The sequence below is a fragment of the Schistocerca nitens genome, chromosome 4, assembly GCF_023898315.1.
Source record: "Schistocerca nitens isolate TAMUIC-IGC-003100 chromosome 4, iqSchNite1.1, whole genome shotgun sequence".
Classification (NCBI taxonomy): Eukaryota; Metazoa; Arthropoda; class Insecta; order Orthoptera; family Acrididae; genus Schistocerca; species Schistocerca nitens.
The window spans coordinates 137,521,301-137,542,646 of NC_064617.1; the positions used below are offsets into that span (position 1 = coordinate 137,521,301).

A 21,346-nucleotide genomic window follows, 5' to 3' on the forward strand; every position below is an offset into this window, starting at 1 on the left:
ATCCCCACGCCTCACAACAACCAAAACAGTAGAAAATGCCAGAAACTGGTTATGGCGGTTTGTACCACGCATTTCTGCATGTGATTCTAACATCAGGCATTAGACAGAAATGCGTCCAGGAAACGTCATATGTTCCTAGGTACACTACCCTTCCGGCACAACACTGTCACCTACTGAATCTATATCTTGAGTACATGCAGAGTAAACATTGACAAATAAAGACCTAAGTGCTATAAACAGTTAATTTTTAAGCAATCTAAATTAAGTCGCTGTCTCTAACGAAGCGCAGGCGATAATCGGCACCAGCCGTGGTGTAAAGCGTTGAAATAAGTCACTCCATTCCCTGAGACGTAATTTATCGCACGTATCACGAAAACACTCTTTGCTTAAAGACGATTATTAAAGAAGTAGCGTTGCACTCTACCAAAACTGTGGTTCGGTAGTTTTGGTACAGTACATAAATGACCTACTAAATGATACGAGCACCGGTAGAATTCGTAGCTTTGGTAGGGAAAGCAACATCAACGAATGTGTGAGAATGAAACTGGGAGCCGACGAAATGTCTTTGTATTTTGTTTGATTGTTTTGCGTATAATTAGAAATACATATCGTTCAGTGTTAGTGCACCGAGTATTTTATATCCTTATAAAATATAAACTGCATTTTATAAGTAAAAAAATTAGTTAATCGCGTAACTACTGCGCATTTACGTAAGAAAAGCAATTCATTTTGATGCACTTACAGTTTACACGCACAAACATACAAAATCTATATGATTACTGTTATTTTGTTCTCCATCATTATCAAAGGAAAGAGTTCCCTGTTATTATGGATACGTGCGAAATTTGTTGACGAACAACAGAAACATGTTTGATATAAGGTCGACGAAGTACTGAAGCGGTGTATATGTCACTGTTTTGCTTTTATGTCAATTTTAACTTCCTTTTAGGAAATTGCGTTTTCTAACGCTATATAATAAATTCATACGAGTAGTCTTATTTTTGCTGCTGCAACATTCCTCTTTTACGTTACGAATCAACAGTTTTCGAATAAAATCAGAATTAATCATTGACAATTTCAATTTTGCTGTAAATATTGTTATTGTTAAGTAACAGACAGAAGGATAACTAAGTAGAACAAAAATGTTCCGTTGGTTATACGGCCTTTTACATATCGTCATTCAATTTCTAGACAGTTTAACCCTCCAGGATACTGATCGCTACGCAAACAGAGGGATCTAAATGAGGTAACGCCCGACAGTTATGCAACACACCTGTCGTGCAGATAACGCGGTTACAATGTTAACTGACCAAAGCTACTAAAAAAAACTACCGTAATGTATGCTTACTTAAGACAGTCTACGGAAGCGTACGACAGTTTACAGCTCTATTTATAAGTAATTTCTCTAGTGGTCGGGGGACATTAAGGAAGGCAGATGTCTTGTACTGCTATTAAATAGCGGCTCGCCTCAGCATAGAGGCTAGGTATGCAGGAGAGCTTCTGCGAAGTTTGGAAGGCAGGAGACGAGGTACTGGCGGAATTAAAGCAGTGAGGACGGGGCCTGATTCGTGCTTGGGTAGCTCAGTTGGGAGAGCACTTGCCCGCAAAAGGCAAAGGTCCCGAGTTCGAGTCTCGGATCGGCACACAGTTTTAATCTGCCAGGAAGTTTCTTGTTTCCGGTTGCCGGCGGAATCATGATTGTAGCCAGATGTGCACCTCTTCGTGCCAAGCGAATCGACGACAACGATTATCGTTTTTGAGCGAATCAAAATGTGGAAATCGCATGACGGAAGAACGGGATTGTGTGGGTGAAGTGCAAGGGCTTCCCAGCGAAATTTCTGCAGCGTACTGGGAACAACCTTGGCAACAAGTGGAAATCCCTTACACATCTTCCATACGGTCCCGATCTCTACCCAGACGATTTCCATATTTTATGTGCACCGAAAAAAAGACATTCGTGGCCCTTGATTTGTTCTGGACGAAGAGATGCACGCCAGGATATAATCATGCTTCCTCGGGCTATCGCAAACATTTTTCGATGAAGGTTCAAAATGGTTCAAATGGCTCTGAGCATTATGAGACTTAACTTCTGAGGTCATCAGTCCCCTAGAACTTAGAACTACTTAAACCTAACTAACCTAAGGACATCACACACATCCGTGCCAGAGGCAGGATTCGAACCTGCGACCGTAACGGTCGCGCGGTTTCAGACTGTAGCGCCTAGAACCGCCCGGCCACTCTGACCGGCTTCGATGAAGGCATTGACCGTGTTGTCTCATAGTGGGACAAATGAACTGACAGTTACGGCGATTACTTTTGAAATAATAAGCAATTTACTTCCTTCTTTCTATTTATCTCGTTTTTATTTGACTGCCCCTTATACACTGAAGCGCCAAAGAAACAGGCATAGGCTTCCGTATTTGATTATAAAGATATGTATACAGGCAGAATACGGCGCTGTGGTCAGCAACGCCTATGTAAGAAAAACAAGTGTCAGGCGCAGTTGTTAGATTGGTTACTGGTGCTGCAATGGCGTTATTGCTGTGTCCAACCACTTACTTGAGTTTGAACGTGCTGTTATAGTCGGCGTACGAGTGATCGGACATAGCATCTCAGAGGTAGCGATGAAGTGGGTATTTTCCCGAACGACCATTTCACAAGCGTAACGTGAATATCAGGAATCTGGTAAACCATCAAACCTCGGAAATCGCTGCGGCCGGAAAAAGATCCTGCAAGAACGGAACCAATGACAACTCAAGACAATCTTGGAAATTGCTGCAGATTTCAGTGCTGGGCCATCAACAAGTGTCAGCGTGCGAACCATTCAACGAAACATTATTGATCCGGACCTTCAGAGCCGAAGGCCCACTCGTGTACCCTTGATGACTACACGACACAAATCTTTATGCCATGCCTCGGCCCATCAACACCGACATTGGACTGTTGATGACTGGACACATGTTGCCTGGTCGGACGAGTCTCGTTTCAAATTGTATCGAGCAGATGGACGTGTACGAGTGTGGAGATAACCTCATAAATCCATGGACCCTGCGGACAGTAAGGAACTGTTCAAGCTAGTGGAGGCTCTATAATGGTTTGGGACGTGTGCATTTGGAGTGATATGGGACCCCTGATGCTTCTAGACACGACTCTGACAAGTGACACGTACGTAAGCATCCTGTCTGGTCACCTGCATCCATTCGTGTCCATTGTGCATTCCGACGGACTTGGCCCTTTCCAGAAGGACAATGTGACACCCCACCCGTCTAGAATTGCTACAGTGTGGCTTCAGGAACACTCTTATGGGCTTAAATACTTCCGCTGGCCACAGAGCTCCCCAGACATGAACATTATTGAAGTATCTGGGATGCCTTGCAGCGTGCTGTTCAGAAGATATCTCCACCCCTCGTATTCTTACGGATTTGTGGACAGCCCAGCAGGATTCATGGTGTCAGTTCCCTCTAGCACTTCTTCAGACATTAGTCGAGTCCATGTACCGTCGTGTTTCGGCAATTCTGCGTGCTCGAGGGGTCCCTACACGACATCAGGAAAGTGTACCAGTCTCTTTGGCTCTTCAGTGTAGCATATATGGCTCACTGTGGGAAGGTCACCAGTGCAGTTACTTGGTGCACGTATCCGACCAGGTGACTACTGCCTCTCTCCAAATGAGTTTCTCCTAGGAATGTGGAGCCACTTACCCAAAGTGAGTGACGTCACTGCAGGTTCTGGCGGGTTGTCAGTGTCAGATTCAGGGACTAGCGAGCACCTGCTGTCAGCTTCAGGCACCGGCGAGCAGTTGGAGTCAGCTTCCGGTTCCGGTGCGGCCGTGGATCCCTGGAACAAACAGTCCGACATCAGAAGCTGCGGGTCAGTGCCTGGCTCACCGCGCGGCTCACAGCAGCTCTGCTATCTGCAGGCCACGGTGTAGGGATGCGAAAAATACACCAAATTATAACCGATACCGATATTTTGGTTTTGAATAACTGGTATTTTTTGGTATTTATTTGGTCTCTGTTATAATAGGTGTCATATTTTTTGCTAATAATTGAGTAAAAAATCGAAATATCAATTAGCCATAGCAGTAGTGCTAAAATTATTCGTTTCTAAGTAAACTTTGTTAAAAAAGGACGTAATCTTATTCGTAAAGTTTGCGTTGATTTGAAATTTGCGTTAAATTAGAAAATGGGAACAATTATCAGTGATGTTTTAATAACAATTCCGACAGAAACGAACAACAAACACATGGCATAAGAATGTCGTTGCTGTTGGCGTGTGTCTTGGCTTAAGGTACGCCTGCATGTGGAATGTTCAAGACTTGCCCCCGCGTGGTCTATACGTTAGTTTCTCGCTGTCTTCGCCGGACATCCGTAGTATTACAGAATGGCACCAGCCCCGGTTTGGAAATATTTTTACTAAGTGACTTAGCAGTGAAGCACAACGCCCCATTTGCTATAAAAGCTTAGAGATCTGACTTCCACTTCTGTCAAATAATACAGGAGGAAGGAAATTATGGGAACAGTAATAAATCAAACCCTTAACAATTCATTTATAGTATACACTGAAAATATAAAACCACTGATCTGTTGCGTGTGTCTAGATAATACGCCTTTATTTGCTCGCAGCCCTTGAAAAAGGACAAATTAACCCGAAAAACAGATTTCTTCAGTCTCAGTTTCCACGCTTTATCGCCGACTGTTCGTAATGCCCAAATAGTGGTAGGATCGCCGATCACAACATAATTTTTGAACAGAGTATAAAATAATTAGAATGAATAGGAGAAATAATGAGTGAGTGGACGGACTAGGTTTTCTTTTACGTTCCTATTTGATTTAATATTTTGACTCTATATATTTTGAAACTGAGAGAGTTAAAATTTTTCAATCTATGTTCGATTTCTACGTTTATTACAGGAAGAAAAAAACCGAAAATCGGCTATTTCAGAAACCTGTTATTTTAAGCGGTTTTAACAGTCAGGTTAAACTGGCGTGAAAAAACGGATATAACCGAAAACCGTTTGTTTCGGCGATAGCGGCCATCCCTGCCATGGTGACGGTCGAGTGTGCGTGGGAGTGCCAGCGTGCAGCGGTGTCCACGCTTTGAGTAGCCGCCACATCGACACAACACAGGCAACGGCCGTCAAATAGCTGCGTGCTCAACGCTGCGTCATGTGCGTTGTACGAGCTGTTTCAATAAGACTTGTTCTTAAGATATAGAACGCTAGACACCGTGGACAGTACCGCCCTTACATTCACGATTTTTTTTTTTTTTTACAAACTGCAAAGAGGTTTCCGGAGTGTATATGTAGGTATAGCTTAGGTACACTACTGGCCATTAAAATTGCTACACCACGCTTTTCGGGAAATGATTTCCACTGTGAACTGCGTTTTCTCCTGTGTATTAGGCCATTTTTACGTATAATTTTTGCTGTGTGAGATTCTGCTTTAATCTATTGACCTTAAGTTTTCTTATGACCCGTTTGTGCAGAGTTTTAAAGTCAACAGAACAAAGCAGAACCTCACACATGGAAAACATTACGTAAGAATGGAATAGCACACAGAGAAAAACGCACGTGACTATAGGAACCATATCCCAAAACCTGTCGTGTAAAATCTAAATAAGAAAAATCGTGACTGATAGCAGGAAAGTTATTTATAAGCAAACCCATTGTTTTCACAGTCGCAGGCTTCCACTAACCATTTACAATGGATCGAACCAGATTAAAAAGAACGCAAAATCTCCGACACAGTCCAAATACTCGAAACTTAGTGCAGACTTCAGTGTGAAACGCTTTCAGAACTTTCCACAACGGAACTCCGTCTCGAAATCTGTAGGAAAATCCACAATAATTCCGGTCGTTCGTAAAGTATATCAGCAGCAAGACAAAATCAGTATCTTCACTTTGTGATAGCAATGCCAAATGTTACTCTATCAGTGTCACTAAAGCAGAGTTACCAAACACGGTTTTCCAAAAATTCTTCGCAAAGAAGATGAAATACACGAAGCACCTTAAGTGAAAAAGCTTGACTGTATACCAGTTAGGTTCCTTTTCGAGAATTCTGATGAGATAGCTTCATTTTTAGCAACAATATACAAATGTTCGCTCGACGAAAGAACAATACCTGAAGACTGGAAAGTTGCACAGATTACAACAATAAACAAATAACGAATTAAAAGTAATCCGCTGTATTATAAACCCATATAATTGACATTGATTTTTAGAAGGATTTTGGAATATACACTGCGTTCTAACATTACGAAATACCTCCAAGACACTTAACCAGCTCGGATTCAGAACATGTCGGTCTTTAGAAACACAATTAGCTCTTTATACACACGAAGTAATGTGTTATCGACAGAGGCTCTCAAGATGATTCCAAATCTCTGAATTCCAAAAACACTGTCGACGCCGTTACTCACAAGTGGCGTCTTATATAATCGTCTGCCACGGATTATCTTTTAGGTTATGCGACTGGATTCGTGATCACTGTCAGGAAGGTCACAGTTCGCGGTGACTGACGGAACGTCATGAAACCAAAGTCATGTTTGGGGTTCCCCAAGCAAGTGTTATAGACATTCTGCTGTTTTCAAATTCTGTAAACAATCATTAGAAAATTTCGGCAGTACTGTTAGATTATTTGGAGACGACGCTGTCGTTGATTGACTAATAAAGTCTTCAGAAGGTCAAAACGAATTAAAAAGAGAGAAGAAATTAGTGTGGTGTGAAAAGTGGAATGAATCAATGATAACCGTCATGCCCTCCACAAGAGATCTACTCACACTGTAAATCTCACAAATTTAAAGTTTGCCATTTCAACCAAATACACTACTGGGCATTAAAATTGCTACTCCAAGAAGAAATGCAGATGATAAACGGGTATTCATTGGACAAATATATTATACTTGAACTGACACGTGATTACATTTTCACGCAATTTGGGTGCATAGATCCTGCGAAATCAGTACCCAGGACAACCACCTCTGGCCGTAATAACGGCACTGATATGCCTGGGCATTGAGTCAGAGCTTGGATGGCGTGTACAGGTACAGCTGCCCATGCAGCTTCAACACGATACCACAGTTCATCAAGAGTAGTGCCTGGAGTATTGTGACGAGCCAGTTGCTCGGCGACCATTGAACAGACGTTTTCAGTTGGTGAGAGATCTGGAGAATGTGCTGGCCAGGGCAGCAATCGAACATTTTCTGTATCCAGAATGGCCCGTACAGGACCTGCAACATGCGGTCGTGCATTATCCTGCTGAAATGTAGGGTTTCACAGTGATCGAATGAAGGGTAGAGCCACGGGTCGTAACACATCTGAAATGTAGCGTCCAGTGTTCAAAGTGCCGTCAATGCGAACAAGAGGTGACCGAGACGTGTAACCAATGGCACCCCATACCATCAAGCCGGGTGATACGCCGGTATGGCGATGACGAATAGACGCTTCGAATCTGCGTTCACCGCGTAGTCGCCAAACACGGATGCGAGCATCATGCTGCTGTAAACAGAACCTGGACTCATTCGAAAAAACGACGTTTTGCCATTCGTGCACCCAGGTTCGTCGTTGAGTACACCATTGCAGACGCTCCTGTCTGTGATGCAGCGTCAGGGGTAACTTCAGTCATGGCCTCCGAGCTGATAGTCCATGCTGCTGCAAACGTCGTCGCACTGTTCGTGCAGATGGTTGTTGTCTTGCAAACGTGCCCATATGTTAGCTCAGGGATCGACACGTGGCTGCACGATCCGTTACAGCCATGCGGATAAGATGCCTGTCATCGCGACTGCTAGTGATACGAGGCCGTTGGGATCCAGCACGGCGTTCCGTATGACCTTCCTGAACACACCGATTCCATATACTGCTAACAGTCACTGGATCTCAACCAACGCGAGAAGCAATGCCCCGATACGATAAACCGCAATCGCGATAGGCTACTATCCGACCTTTATCAAAGTCGGGAACGTGATGGTACGCATTTCTCCTCCTTACACGAGGCATCACAACAACGTTTCACCAGGCAACGCCGGTCAACTGCTTTTTGTGTATTAGAAATCGGTTGGAAGCCACCGGCGCCAACCTCGTGTGAATGCTCTGAAAAACTAATCATTTGCATATCACAGCATCTTCTTCCTGACGGTTAAATTTCGCGTCTGTAGCACGTCATCCTCGTGGTGTAGCAATTTTAATGGCCAGTAGTGTACCTAAGACTATACCTACATATACACTCCGGAAACCTCTTTGCAGTTTGTGGCGGACAGTGCCTCGTCCACCACTGTCTGATCCCCCTCCGCTATTCCAGTCGCGAATGTTTGATGGGAATACCGATAGCTGGCAAGTCTCCGTGCGACCTCGAATCTTTTTCATTTTCTCTTCATGCTCTTTTTGCGGCATATACGAAGAGAGAAGCAATATACACTCCTGGAAATTGAAATAAGAACACCGTGAATTCATTGTCCCAGGAAGGGGAAACTTTATTGACACATTCCTGGGGTCAGATACATCACATGATCACACTGACAGAACCACAGGCACATAGACACAGGCAACAGAGCATGCACAATGTCGGCACTAGTACAGTGTATATCCACCTTTCGCAGCAATGCAGGCTGCTATTCTCCCATGGAGACGATCGTAGAGATGCTGGATGTAGTCCTGTGGAACGGCTTGCCATGCCATTTCCACCTGGCGCCTCAGTTGGACCAGCGTTCGTGCTGGACGTGCAGACCGCGTGAGACGACGCTTCATCCAGTCCCAAACATGCTCAATGGGGGACAGATCCAGAGATCTTGCTGGCCAGGGTAGTTGACTTACACCTTCTAGAGCACATTGGGTGGCACGGGATACATGCGGACGTGCATTGTCCTGTTGGAACAGCAAGTTCCCTTGCCGGTCTAGGAATGGTAGAACGATGGGTTCGATGACGGTTTGGATGTACCGTGCACTATTCAGTGTCCCCTCGACGATCACCAGTGGTGTACGGCCAGTGTAGGAGATCGCTCCCCACACCATGATGCCGGGTGTTGGCCCTGTGTGCCTCGGTCGTATGCAGTCCTGATTGTGGCGCTCACCTGCACGGCGCCAAACACGCATACGACCATTATTGGCACCAAGGCAGAAGCGACTCTCATCGCTGAAGACGACACGTCTCCATTCGTCCCTCCATTCACGCCTGTCGCGACACCACTGGAGGCGGGCTGCACGATGTTGGGGCGTGAGCGGAAGACGGCCTAACGGTGTGCGGGACCGTAGCCCAGCTTCATGGAGACGGTTGCGAATGGTCCTCGCCGATACCCCAGGAGCAACAGTGTCCCTAATTTGCTGGGAAGTGGCGGTGCGGTCCCCTACGGCACTGCGTAGGATCCTACGGTCTTGGCGTGCATCCGTGCGTCGCTGCGGTCCGGTCCCAGGTCGACGGGCACGTGCACCTTCCGCCGACCACTGGCGACAACATCGATGTACTGTGGAGACCTCACGCCCCACGTGTTGAGCAATTCGGCGGTACGTCCACACGGCCTCCCGCATGCCCACTATACGCCCTCGCTCAAAGTCCGTCAACTGCACATACGGTTCACGTCCACGCTGTCGCGGCATGCTACCAGTGTTAAAGACTGCGATGGAGCTCCGTATGCCACGGCAAACTGGCTGACACTGACGGCGGCGGTGCACAAATGCTGCGCAGCTAGCGCCATTCGACGGCCAACACCGCGGTTCCTGGTGTGTCCGCTGTGCCGTGCGTGTGATCATTGCTTGTACAGCCCTCTCGCAGTGTCCGGAGCAAGTATGGTGGGTCTGACACACCGGTGTCAATGTGTTCTTTTTTCCATTTCCAGGAGTGTATTTGTTGACTCCTTTAGGAGTGCACGCTATTGGAACTTTAACAGGAGCCCACACCGCACTTCACAACGCCTCTTTTGCATCGTCTGCCACTGGAGTTAGCTGATGATCTCCGTAACGATTTCGTAGTTACTAAATGAACCTGAAACGAAAAGCGCCGCTCTTCTTTGGATACTATTATCTCTATCAATCTGACGTGATACGGATTCCATACTGACGAGCAATATTCAAGTACTGGTCGAACGAGGTTTTTTAAACTACCTCCTTTGTTGATGTACTGCACTTCCTGAGGATTCCTTCAATGAATCGCAGCAATATTCAAGTACTGGTCGAACGAGGCTTTGTAAACTACCTCCTTTGTTGATCTACTACACTTCCTGAGGATTCCTTCAATGAATCGCAGTCTAGCATCTGTCTTCCCTGCAATTAGCTTACTGCTGTTTTCGTTCACAGCTCCGTACGCAGATTCCTAGATATTTTATGCAAGTAACTGCTTCCAGTGATGTAATCGCATAATCTTACAATAACGAGTCTTTCTGTCTACGTATGTACAATGCGTTACATATGTTCAGTTTCAATTACTACTCCCTCCACAAGCGTCGATCCACTGCAGATGCTCCTGCATTTCGCTACAACGTACATTGAAGTGCCAAAGAAACTGGTATAGGCATGCGTATTCAAATAGAGAGATATGTAAACAGACAGAATACGGCGCTGCGGTCGACTATATATAAGACAACAGGTGTCTGGAGCAGTTGTTAGATTGGTTACTGCTGCTACAATGGCAGGTTATCAAGATTTAAGTGAGTTTGAACGTGGTGTTAAAGTCGGGCATGAGCGATGGGACACAGCATCTCCGAGGTAGCGATGAGGTGGAGATTTTCCTGTACGACCATTACACGAGTGTACCGTGGCTATAAGGAATACGGCAAAACATCAAATTTAAATATCTTCAACATTTCGCGGCCCTGTCAGAAACTGTATAAATGTTAGTTTTAATTTTAATAATCTACTGCCTCAGTTGCACCGTTTACCTAGAATGTACCTAGGTTTCAGTCGGGATAACCCAACCTTCTTCAGAATAACAGTAACTACCGTTTGTCCATAGTGGACGTCGTCAAGCTAAAACTACAAATCCATAAATTATCGTCAGACAGTAAAAACTTATCTGAAACTGCCTCGGCCAATCTTCGCGACCGCTATGCGGCAGCCACGAGTGCTGTACTGGAACTCAGTACTGTAAGTTTTTACAGTCTGACTATAATTTATGGATTTGTAGTTTTATTTTGACGATGTCCACTACGGACAGGCGGTAGTTACTGTTATTCTGAAGAAGGTTAGGCTATGCCGACTGAAACCTAGGTAAATTCTAGGTAAACGGTGCAACTGAGGCTGTTGATTATTAAAATTAAAATTAAAAACATCAAATCTCCGACACCGCTGCGGCCGGAAAAAGATCCTGCAGGAACGGGACCAACGACGACTGAAGAGAATCGTTCAACGTGACAGAAGTGCAACCCTTGCGCAAACTGCTGCACATTTCAGTGCTGCGTCATGAAGAAGTGTTAGGGTGCGAAGTATTCAACGAAAAATTATCGATATGGGCTTTCTGACCCGAAGGCCAACTCGTGTACCCTTGATGACTACGCAACACAAAGCTTTATGCCTAACCTGGGCCCATGAATACCGACATTCGACTGTTGATGACTGGAAATATGTTGGTTGGTCGGACGAGTGTCGTTTCAAATTGCATCGAGCAGATGGACGTGTACGAGTGTGGAGAGAACCTCAGTGAATCCATGGATCCTGCATGTTATCAAGGGACAGTTCAAGTTGGTGGAGGCTCTGTAATGGCGAGGGGCGTGTGCAGTCGAAGTGATATGGGACCCCTGATTGTGGTCAGAGTCCACATCTGCCCCTGGAAATGTCCTACAATTTAAAACCAGGTTCCTAAATCTCTGTCTTACCATTATATCCGATATCTTTTAGTATCTGCAGGATTCTTCCATGTATACAACCTTCTTTTATGATTCTTGAACCAAGTGTTAGCAATGATTAAGTTACGCTCTGTGCAAAATTCTAACAGGCGGCTTCCTCTTTCATTTCTTAGCCCCAATCCATATTCACCTACTATGTTTCCTTCTCTCCCTTTTCCTACTGTCGAATTCCAGTCACCCATGACTATTAAATTTTTGTCTCCCTTCACTACCTGAATAATTTCTTTTATCTCATCATTTCTTCAATTTCTTCGTCATCTGCAGAGCTAGTTGGCATATAAACTTGTACTGCTGTAGTAGGCATGGGCTTCGTGTCTATCTTGGCCACTATAATACGTTCACTATGCTGTTTGTAGTAGCTTACCCGCACTCCTATTTTTTTATTCATTATTAAACCTACTCCTGCGTTACCCATATTTGATTTTGTATTTATAACCCTGTATTCACCTGATCAGAAGTCTTGTTCCTCCTGCCACCGAACTTCACTGATTCCCACTATATCTAACTTTAACCTATTCATTTCCCTTTTTAAATTTTCTAACCTACCTGCCCGCTTAATGGATCTGACATTCCACGCTCCGATCCGTAGAATGCCAGTTTTCTTTCTCCTGATAACAACGCCCTCTTGAGTAGTCCCCGCCCGGAGATCCGAATGGGGGACTATTTTACCTCCGGAATATTTTACCCAAGAGGACGCCATCATCATTTAACCATACAGTAAAGCTGCATGCCCTCGGGAAAAATTACGGCTGTAGTTTCCCCTTGCTTTCAGCCGTTCGCAGTACCACAACAGCAAGGCCGTTTTGGTTAATGTTTCAAGGCCAGATCAGTGAATCATCCAGACTGTTGCCCCTGCAACTACTGAAAAGGCTGCTGCCCCTCTTCAGGAACCACATGTTTGTCTGGCCTCTCAACAGCCTCTCAACCTATGCCATATCACATCTATAATCTAGGTTTAAGTTTCATAAAATAGATAACTATCAAAATGGTCTATAGTGACCTTATTTAACTTGTCGTAAAATACAGTGGCTGATGTGGCTTCTCAATAATTATATAACAGAAAAATCATCGCACTTCAGATTTTAACTTCAAGTAGCAAATGCCAAATGTTAATACTACGAAGTTTAATTGACGATCGACACTAGTATTACGTAAAAAGGGGATGTAACGGATGAGACTTCTGCACTTCTGAGTGAAGCCTTATGCACTCTTATGCGGCATCGCTTGCGTTCATTACCTTGTCGGTGGTTAGTGAGTGTCAGGGGCGGTTGGCGGCGCAGCTCCACACACCTCGCTGGCTCCGTAGCAACTCTCACGAATTTCTCTTTACTACAATTTACTGAAGTGGGTTTAAGAAAAAGGTATCTGGCTGTGTTTTCAACTGACCAATCAGGGTATCAATGTTAACCTAAATCTCCGCCTACAAAAATTCTGTCTATCTAATGAGAAACGTTATACTTTTCGTGGTGGGGCAATGTTTTTAATGTTTGCTACGTAACAGAGACCCGTATAGTCTCACGCTAATACTTGCACCTGGTGTGGCCCTGTTAGTGTTATCGTAAGATCTATACTGCTCTTCTGCAGGGATCTATCTTTTAACATGCGCTGGGGGTTGCTCTTGGCGATCGGCCGGCGATGTGGGTGTCTGTCCCTTATAGTAGGGCCTTCTAGCTTAACACGGTTCTGCTCTCGGCTTCTGTTCTCGTTTCTTCCCTCGGAACTGTGTCTGTTTCACGGTGGGAAGGTATGACATGCATTTAGGCGTTCTTGTGTTAGTCTGTGGTATTCCACTTACTCACTCGTTGATCGTATTGCTTTGGTTAATTTAATATCAGGATTTATTCGGAGCTATGTGACATACTGCCGGATTTGCTATCATGTCAGGGTTTTCATGGATGGTGTTGGATTTGCCCGACACCTTACACAGTGCAATCTTCCTCTGCGAAATATCCTTCGTTTCAGTGCCATTACGGTCAGAGTGTCTGGACATACGGCTTCGATGCATTTGCTGGTTTGACATGAAAACTTCTTAGGATTTTCTGGCAAGTCGGTAGACTAGGGTTTGCAATTACTAGGAATTTAAATTGAAACCATCATATAGAGAATATTGTGTGGAAGGCGAACCGAATACTGCATTTTATTGGCAGAACGCTTAGAAGATGCTACATGTCTACTGAAAGACTGCCTAAAATATGCTAGAATATTGCTGCGCGGTATGGGATCCGTACCAGACGAAGCACATGGAAAAAGTTCAAAGAAGAGCAGGTTATTTTGTATTACTGCGAAATAGGGGAGAGAGTGTCACGGTCAGTTAAGGTGGCAATCATTAAAACAAATGCGTTTTACGTTGCGGCAAGACTGTTTCCATGAAATATGTCACTAGCTTTCTGCTCTGAATGTGAAAGAATTTTTTCTTTGGCGCCATCCTACATAGGGAGAAATGATCTTCATAACAAAATAAGAGAATGCAGAGCTCGCACGGGAAGATTTACGTGTTAGATTTTACCGCGCGATATTCCAGAGTGAAATAGTCTGCAAGTGGTTCGATGAACCCTCTGCCAGGCACTTGAATGTGAACTGCAACGTTGATACGTAAATGTAGATGAACTAGATGTGTCCTGCAATTGATTTAAGAATAAAAAAGCTCTAGCAAATTTGACATTACAATTTACAAAACTGAATAACGAAATCTTTCTTTAATGACCGCTATTCGCACCATAAGTATTTCTCAAATTTTCTGACGAGCGCGATTTAAATGCTTTGTTTCTCTCAAATACAGTTTCTAGGAAGTTCACTAACGTGATGCACTAATTATAACTATAATTATTATACTGAAATGTCTTATATATTGATATTATTATTAAAATCGTAGGTGTCTGTGGTATGTTAAAGAATGGGATGATGGCTTGTTAAAATTGGCGACTGGGGGAACACGAAATAGGAACAAAATAGCTCCCACCTCCCTCCTCAGGGAACATAATATTGGATCCATGGCAGCTCATATATTAGTATTGTAGTAAATCTTTTACCATGTTAACATACCCCTCCTGTAATGGCAGCTTCAGTATTCATATTGTGCCACTTGGCAGTTTATTGTGTGCGCCTACATTTCTTTTTCTACTGGTGTCTGTCTCATATTCACCCATGATCGGCATTGTTAGAAAAGAATTTGCCATCGTTAATTTTAAGGGGTAGCCGAATGCCTGTGCTGTCACCATCCCATTACTCACTGGGACAGAAAGTGTGTAACCCAACTGTCTGTGTACAGTGTTATTCATGTGAAAGCGTGCAAATTTTTTTTTCTAAATGTTTGCGAATCGTACGACTTGGCTACCTGCCTGGTATTCGCCTAGTCGGATGTGGGAAACAGCCTAAAACCACACAGAGACCTTTGTCGTTAATGAGCCTGGCAGATTCGATCCGGGGCTGGACCACCTCCCCGTCCGGGCAGCGATGCTTTAATACGCATGGCTATCCAGGCAGGTTTGAATCGGCTTACACCACAGTTTATAAATGCATTTTAATATTTAAGAATAAACCAGAGTTTTGTAAACTTTACAGATTTCATAAAGTATGCCTGTTCTACATGTATATGTAATGTTCCTGATATTATCTTCGACTTGAGTTGTATAGATAAGGTTGAGAAGCGTCGAAGCCGTTTACTTCACGTCCTTTCATTCCGCGAAACATTCATATACGAATTAGCTACGTTTTTATATTAAAACTAGCCTGATAATAATCCGCTTCGCTGGGTTTTTAGTTTTCTTTCACTAGTTTTATAAATGTAATAATGGATAAAAGAGCTGCAGTGAAAGACTTTTTCGTTTCTTTCTTTCTTTTTTTCGGACAAATGCGTTACACATAAACTCTTTACATTAAATTACATTTGCGTTTTCGTTTGAGCATTTTGCTCCAATATATTTTCATGTTCTTTATTATTATACACAGCTATTAATTACTCCTCCTTTAGATATTGAACTGGAATCACAGTTTTGGCGAGCAGTTTTTCCTTTGTTTTTCTTTCCTGCGATTATTATACTTAATATTGCGACGCGCTAAGCAGATTACACAACGCATTTTGTGTTGACTGCACCGAGTCTTAATTACGTTAGCCGTACAATTTTTGCCAACCCCAACCACCCACTTCCATACAACGTGAGCAAAACACCATACTGCACAATGCGAGACTTGAGGCTACTCCCATGCATAAACGCCATTGGTCTGTAGTGAATAGTTTTGGCTACAAAGTGAAATATACGGGTACACACGTCTCATTTATTTACATTTCAATTAAATGAAAGACAATATTCAGAACAGTCTGTTAGTAGACCATGTCTCCATGGTACAAAGTAATCCATTTACGTAATCGCTTCGGCATTCGCCATATTAAGCTCTCATTTATGAATCAAATTCCAAACCCACTACGATAAGACTGTCTCAGATTTTGTGTTGGAAGTCAACAGTCGGGAAATATTTTACCATTTACAGGCCATTACAGCAGATGTACTCTACAAATAATCTTGTTCCGCATAAGTGACAATTTGAAAGAATTGCTATTAGAATTACACTGTCTTGTCGATAACGCTTTGAATTCAGCATTTGCTATACAAAGTAACCTGTGCTACGCACTGCACAGGGTGGGCAGAATACCGCTGACCCGGAAAATATTTCGTGCACCTTAAAAGGCAACCCAGCTTGTATAATACTTCCCAGATCTGGATGATATAAATTGGATTGCTTATTTCAAGGTGCATGGAATATTTTCTGAGGTCAGTATTATTTTTCCTACCTTTAGATGTAGACTGTAAACAACACTCTCCACCACACGTGCTATATTAGATGAACGTTCGTAGTGGGAGATGCAGCACTTGCGGTGGAGAGCTTTGTTTGCCAAGGGCCGTGAATTGCAGATGGAGCTTTTGATAGCGGGCACGTGCTCACCTGATAGTGGATAGCTGAATGAAGAAGTAAGGAAATACTTTTCCAGTATTTTAAACTTGCTAAGGTGACAAAACGGTTGTAACCTTCAAAAAAAGCGCATAACATGTTTTGAGAAAGAAGGCAACATTAAATGTAAGCGCGGACTTGTTTTCTATTTATGTATTGTGAAGCCATCGCACAACTGTATCACGGATCAGTACTGAGAATGTTACGCAACATATTAAAAATCCTAAAAACCCGCCACTATTGCGAAAAAAGCACCTAGTCTTAAGTATTAACCCAGGTTTCGGCGTAGATAACTACACCTTCTTCAGAACAACAATAAAACCCTCAAGTGCCTAAGAAGACCTTTGTCAATGATTCAAAAAAATGGTTCAAATGGCTCTGAGCACTATGGGACTCAACTTCTGAGGTCATTAGTCCCCTAGAACTTAGAACTAGTTAAACCTAACTAACCTAAGGACATCACAAACATCCATGCCCGAGGCAGGATTCGAACCCGCGACCGTAGCGGTCTTGCGGTTCCAGACTGCAGCGCCTTTAACCGCACGGCCACTTCGGCCGGCTTCAATGATTAAAAGAACACCTTAGCTATACACTTATAAACGAAAAAGAAAACACAAACAGTACACATGTACAAAGTCAAAACCACTACTTAACTTAATGGTGTACGCTCCACCTCACACCGGCCTATGTCCGATGGGCCATGACCCGCCATAAACTGCGGTTTCAGATCTCCATTTCACACTGCACACACAGCGGAGAGAATGAGTGCTCTACAAGAGCCCGTGACATGGTCAGTGTTTCAAATACTCGTCATCGGATTCTCTTCTACGTGATGAAGGACGTCCTCTTCACAGGACACACAAATACTCAAGAATCAATGACGTCGATATGCAGCAGAATTTTGCAACACATAACGAGTTCGAAAACTATGAATTGTCTCGAAAAAAAAAGATCTATTGACACATCGTCTGCGGTTACTCAAACATTTCTAATCAAAACGCGTGCCTGCGGAGTATCGTCCCAGTTGCGCAACTGGATTCGTGGTTTCCTAAGGTCGCATACAAAAATGGTTCAAATGGCTCTGAGCACTATGCGACTTAACTTCTGAGGTCATCAGCCGCCTAGAACTTAGAACTAATTAAACCTAACTAACCTAAGGAAATCACACACATCCATGCCCGAGGCAGGATTCGAACCTGCGACCGTAGCGGTCGCGCGGTTCCAGACTGTAGCGCCTAGAACCGCTCGGCCACTCTGGCCGGCAAGCGTCATTGCCAAGCACATTATTGTTACCATGTTGTTGTACATAGAGCAAAGTTCAGAATACGATCTTAAAAGGTGTTTATATAGTGTGAATCCTTTCGTAAAATGACGGAAGATGGCTACTTCTTACTTGTAATTAAGAGTGATCTGAAAATGAAATGAAATACGGATGTTACACACGACGCTTAGTCGAAATTAACTAATCGCATGATTATACAAACATCGCATTACAGCCTACTACGGACCATGTTCACGTTTATTAGATAGGAAGAAATGATCATCACAGAAGGGTAAGAGAAAACGGAGTCCGTAAGCAAAGATTTAATTTTCCCACGCGCTGTTAGAAAGTCTAACAATAGAGCAACAGCCTGAAGTTCGCTCTATGAGCCCTCCGCGAGGCACTTAAGTGTAAATTACCGAGAAGTCATGTCAATATAGAAGTAGGCGTAGAGTGTGCAGCGAGCCCTGTCCACCCTGCTGGCTGCGCGAGTACCAGTTTCCCGGGGCCGGTGTTCGCTATTGTGGTGAGACGAAAGTGGTTTGCGATGTCACTATTACAACAGGGACTGACAACGACTTGCGCTTCTCAGTTTGTGTGTGAACCGTGAAGTTCGATAGTCAAATTTATTTTATGTTCAAAAGATACGTTTCCGGACATGGGTTCCTTATCAGAACATTTTCAACTAATTGTAAGCCCACTCTGCCACCCCTAGATGCATCTAATTCGATTTGTGTTTACAGGTCTTCGTGCCCGTTGCCACTGATGATAAAATCATCTGAGGCGTTAGATCACGTCATATTTATCCGCAAAGTTTTTGAGTGTTCGACTTTTCAGTCTCTATGCTCAGATTTTCATCAGGATTCCACTAGATGATGGCAGAACACTGTCGGAAGACTGTCTCGTTCACATGTAAAACACTATTTCCCGTCTTTCTCGGAGAAGTGGAGTAATATTATACAAACAAAGTCCACGGAACAATCGAAATTTAGAAGAATGAATATGAATAAAGGTGACAGGTACAGGACTCCGCCTTCGTGAATATCCGCTATCAGGGTAAACATCCAGCCAGGGCGAGGAAACAACCGGTAAGTCACAAGCACAACAATATTTTGGATTCCCCTGTGATTCAGTACTATCCAACCACGACATTATTGCACTTGGCCTCCCTTGGCCATATCCATTTTTTCGACTGTCGCATATACTCTGTGAGTCCGAGTTGCTTTATGGGAGGTTGTCTGGTCGTTAGAACAGCAGAACGTATTCTGATGGGCTTGAGGTGCACAGCTAAACACTCACGAACCCGCCGAAGCGATTTCCAGGTGCAATAATATTGTGGTCGACCAATATTTGATTTTCGTATTTATCCAGTGACGACAGAGCATGAATAGCAGCCTGAACAGTTTGATCCAGCTACTTCACTTCACCGAATAAATGCAGGAAAACAGCCGTTTATAAGTGAGCGCGACACCGTCTTTAGACAGTGTACAGCCATCCAGGAACACCAGTGGAATCCTCAAGAAGATTCGAGCATGGAAGTCGAAACATCGAACACTGAAGGAGTCTGAAGAGGAATATGACGGGGCCTAACGGCCCAGAACATTTTATCATCAATAGACAACTTGTTATTTTCATCTAAAAGAGTCATAGCACGACTCACAACGTTAACCGATATCGGCCTATATTGGCCATAATCAGAACTAAAAGAGAAATAGAGAGAAAGAAAAAGGTGTACTACTATTTGCACAAACCAGGCGTGGTGACTTTGGGAAACACCGTGACTGTCTTGAGAATTCGTTTTATTGCATTTTGCCAAGTCTGCTTATATTATTATGGACTTCAGGCCGAAGGCCAGTTTGACGCAGCTCTTCATGCTTGTCGATCTTCCCAAGCTCTTGCATTTCTACATAACTGCTGCAACCAATATCCATTGGAACCCACTTACTGTATTAGAGCCTTGCGTTCCCTCTACAGTCTACAATATTTACCTTTCACACTTGCCTCCATTACCAAGTTGATTATCAAATCACGCCTCGGGATGTGTCCGTTCATCCGATCCCTTCTTTTAATCAGGTTGCACCATAAATTTCTCTTTTTCCCAGTCCCTTTTTCCCCAATAGGATGCCGTCATCAGCAAGAAGTGAGACTTCGTTAAGTTATATAGAGGAGCTGCAATCCTAAAACGATACGACTAATAACGGTTGTAGTTTCACTCGCTGTCAATAGTTCACAGTTCAAACATAGCAATGCCATGTTCACTAATATAACAAGATCACATCCGTCAATCATTGAGAATGTTGCCGCTGCAAATACTGAAAGGCATACTGTCCTTCTTCAAGAACCACAGGTTTGTCCGGACTCTCCACAGATATCCCTTCGTTGTGGTTGCACCTACGGTATGATTATCTGTATCGTAGAGGCATACAAGCTACCTCGCACAGGCAAGGCCATAGTTCATAGGGGTGGCGTCTGCGTATAGAGGAAAGAATAAATAATTGTAAAATGTAAACTTTCAGGGCCGGAAATGTCACAATTAATAAAATGTTACGGGGTATTGCGCTGCAGTCGAATGGATTTCACATTTAAACTCAACGTTTTGTCCCCGTCTGCGGACGATATTTTTAAGAGCGATCGTGGCTTCTTCTAGTGTCCGATTTACAACATGGTTCGCTACTGACTGCAGCAAAATTCCGTTTCCGTGCAGTGGCGTGACGTCACATGTTTTGAATACCCTAGCGCAATTGGCCTTTGTCGACTGCTGTCGTCCGCTGTTGCTATCACCCATGGTGAAAGATTGGTACACATCTTCTTCAGTACCAGAATCCAGATGTCATTCAATTTCACGCCCTCCTCCCACCTGTTGAAATTCCTGGGATGTTTTACAGTCTCTGTCGCCTCTCTGTGTAGCCTTTCATGGTATCCGTTTAAGGGGAGGTTTACTACCTTTTGGTTCAAAAAATCGATATTTTTTTAAATTGCCCTTTTGGATCCAAAAGTTTTTAGAATCCACTCCTGAAACGGTTTTTTTGAATACAGAATGGAAATGTTTGTTATTCGCGGTTGAACAAAAAAATGCACCTGCCTGAAATCGGCCTTTTTCACGCACCATTTTTTTCCGAAATTTCGACTTTGTAGTCGCGAAAAATTATTCTATGTGCTTGCCCATGACTAAAACTGATAAAGTGATCAAGGAGCTTACGACGGACTACGGCTTGGCAACCTGACGGCATTCCAGTACGGTGGAACAGATGAAGAAGGCACTTTGGGCAAAGTTTTTCCTCAAGTGTTCGACGGATGAACACCCACAACACC

The 21,346-nt window shown here is 43.7% G+C and overlaps 1 protein-coding gene across 1 annotated transcript in view; it reads right to left on the reverse strand.

Annotated features, from left to right (window-relative positions):
* LOC126251791 (arylsulfatase B) overlaps positions 1-21,346 on the reverse strand; it is a 346,307-nt gene that overhangs the window by 204,064 nt on the left and 120,897 nt on the right. The window contains exon 2 of the mRNA XM_049952418.1: positions 3,699-3,834. Coding sequence (XP_049808375.1) covers positions 3,699-3,834 — 136 coding nt within the window. The remainder of the gene's footprint in view (positions 1-3,698; positions 3,835-21,346) is intronic.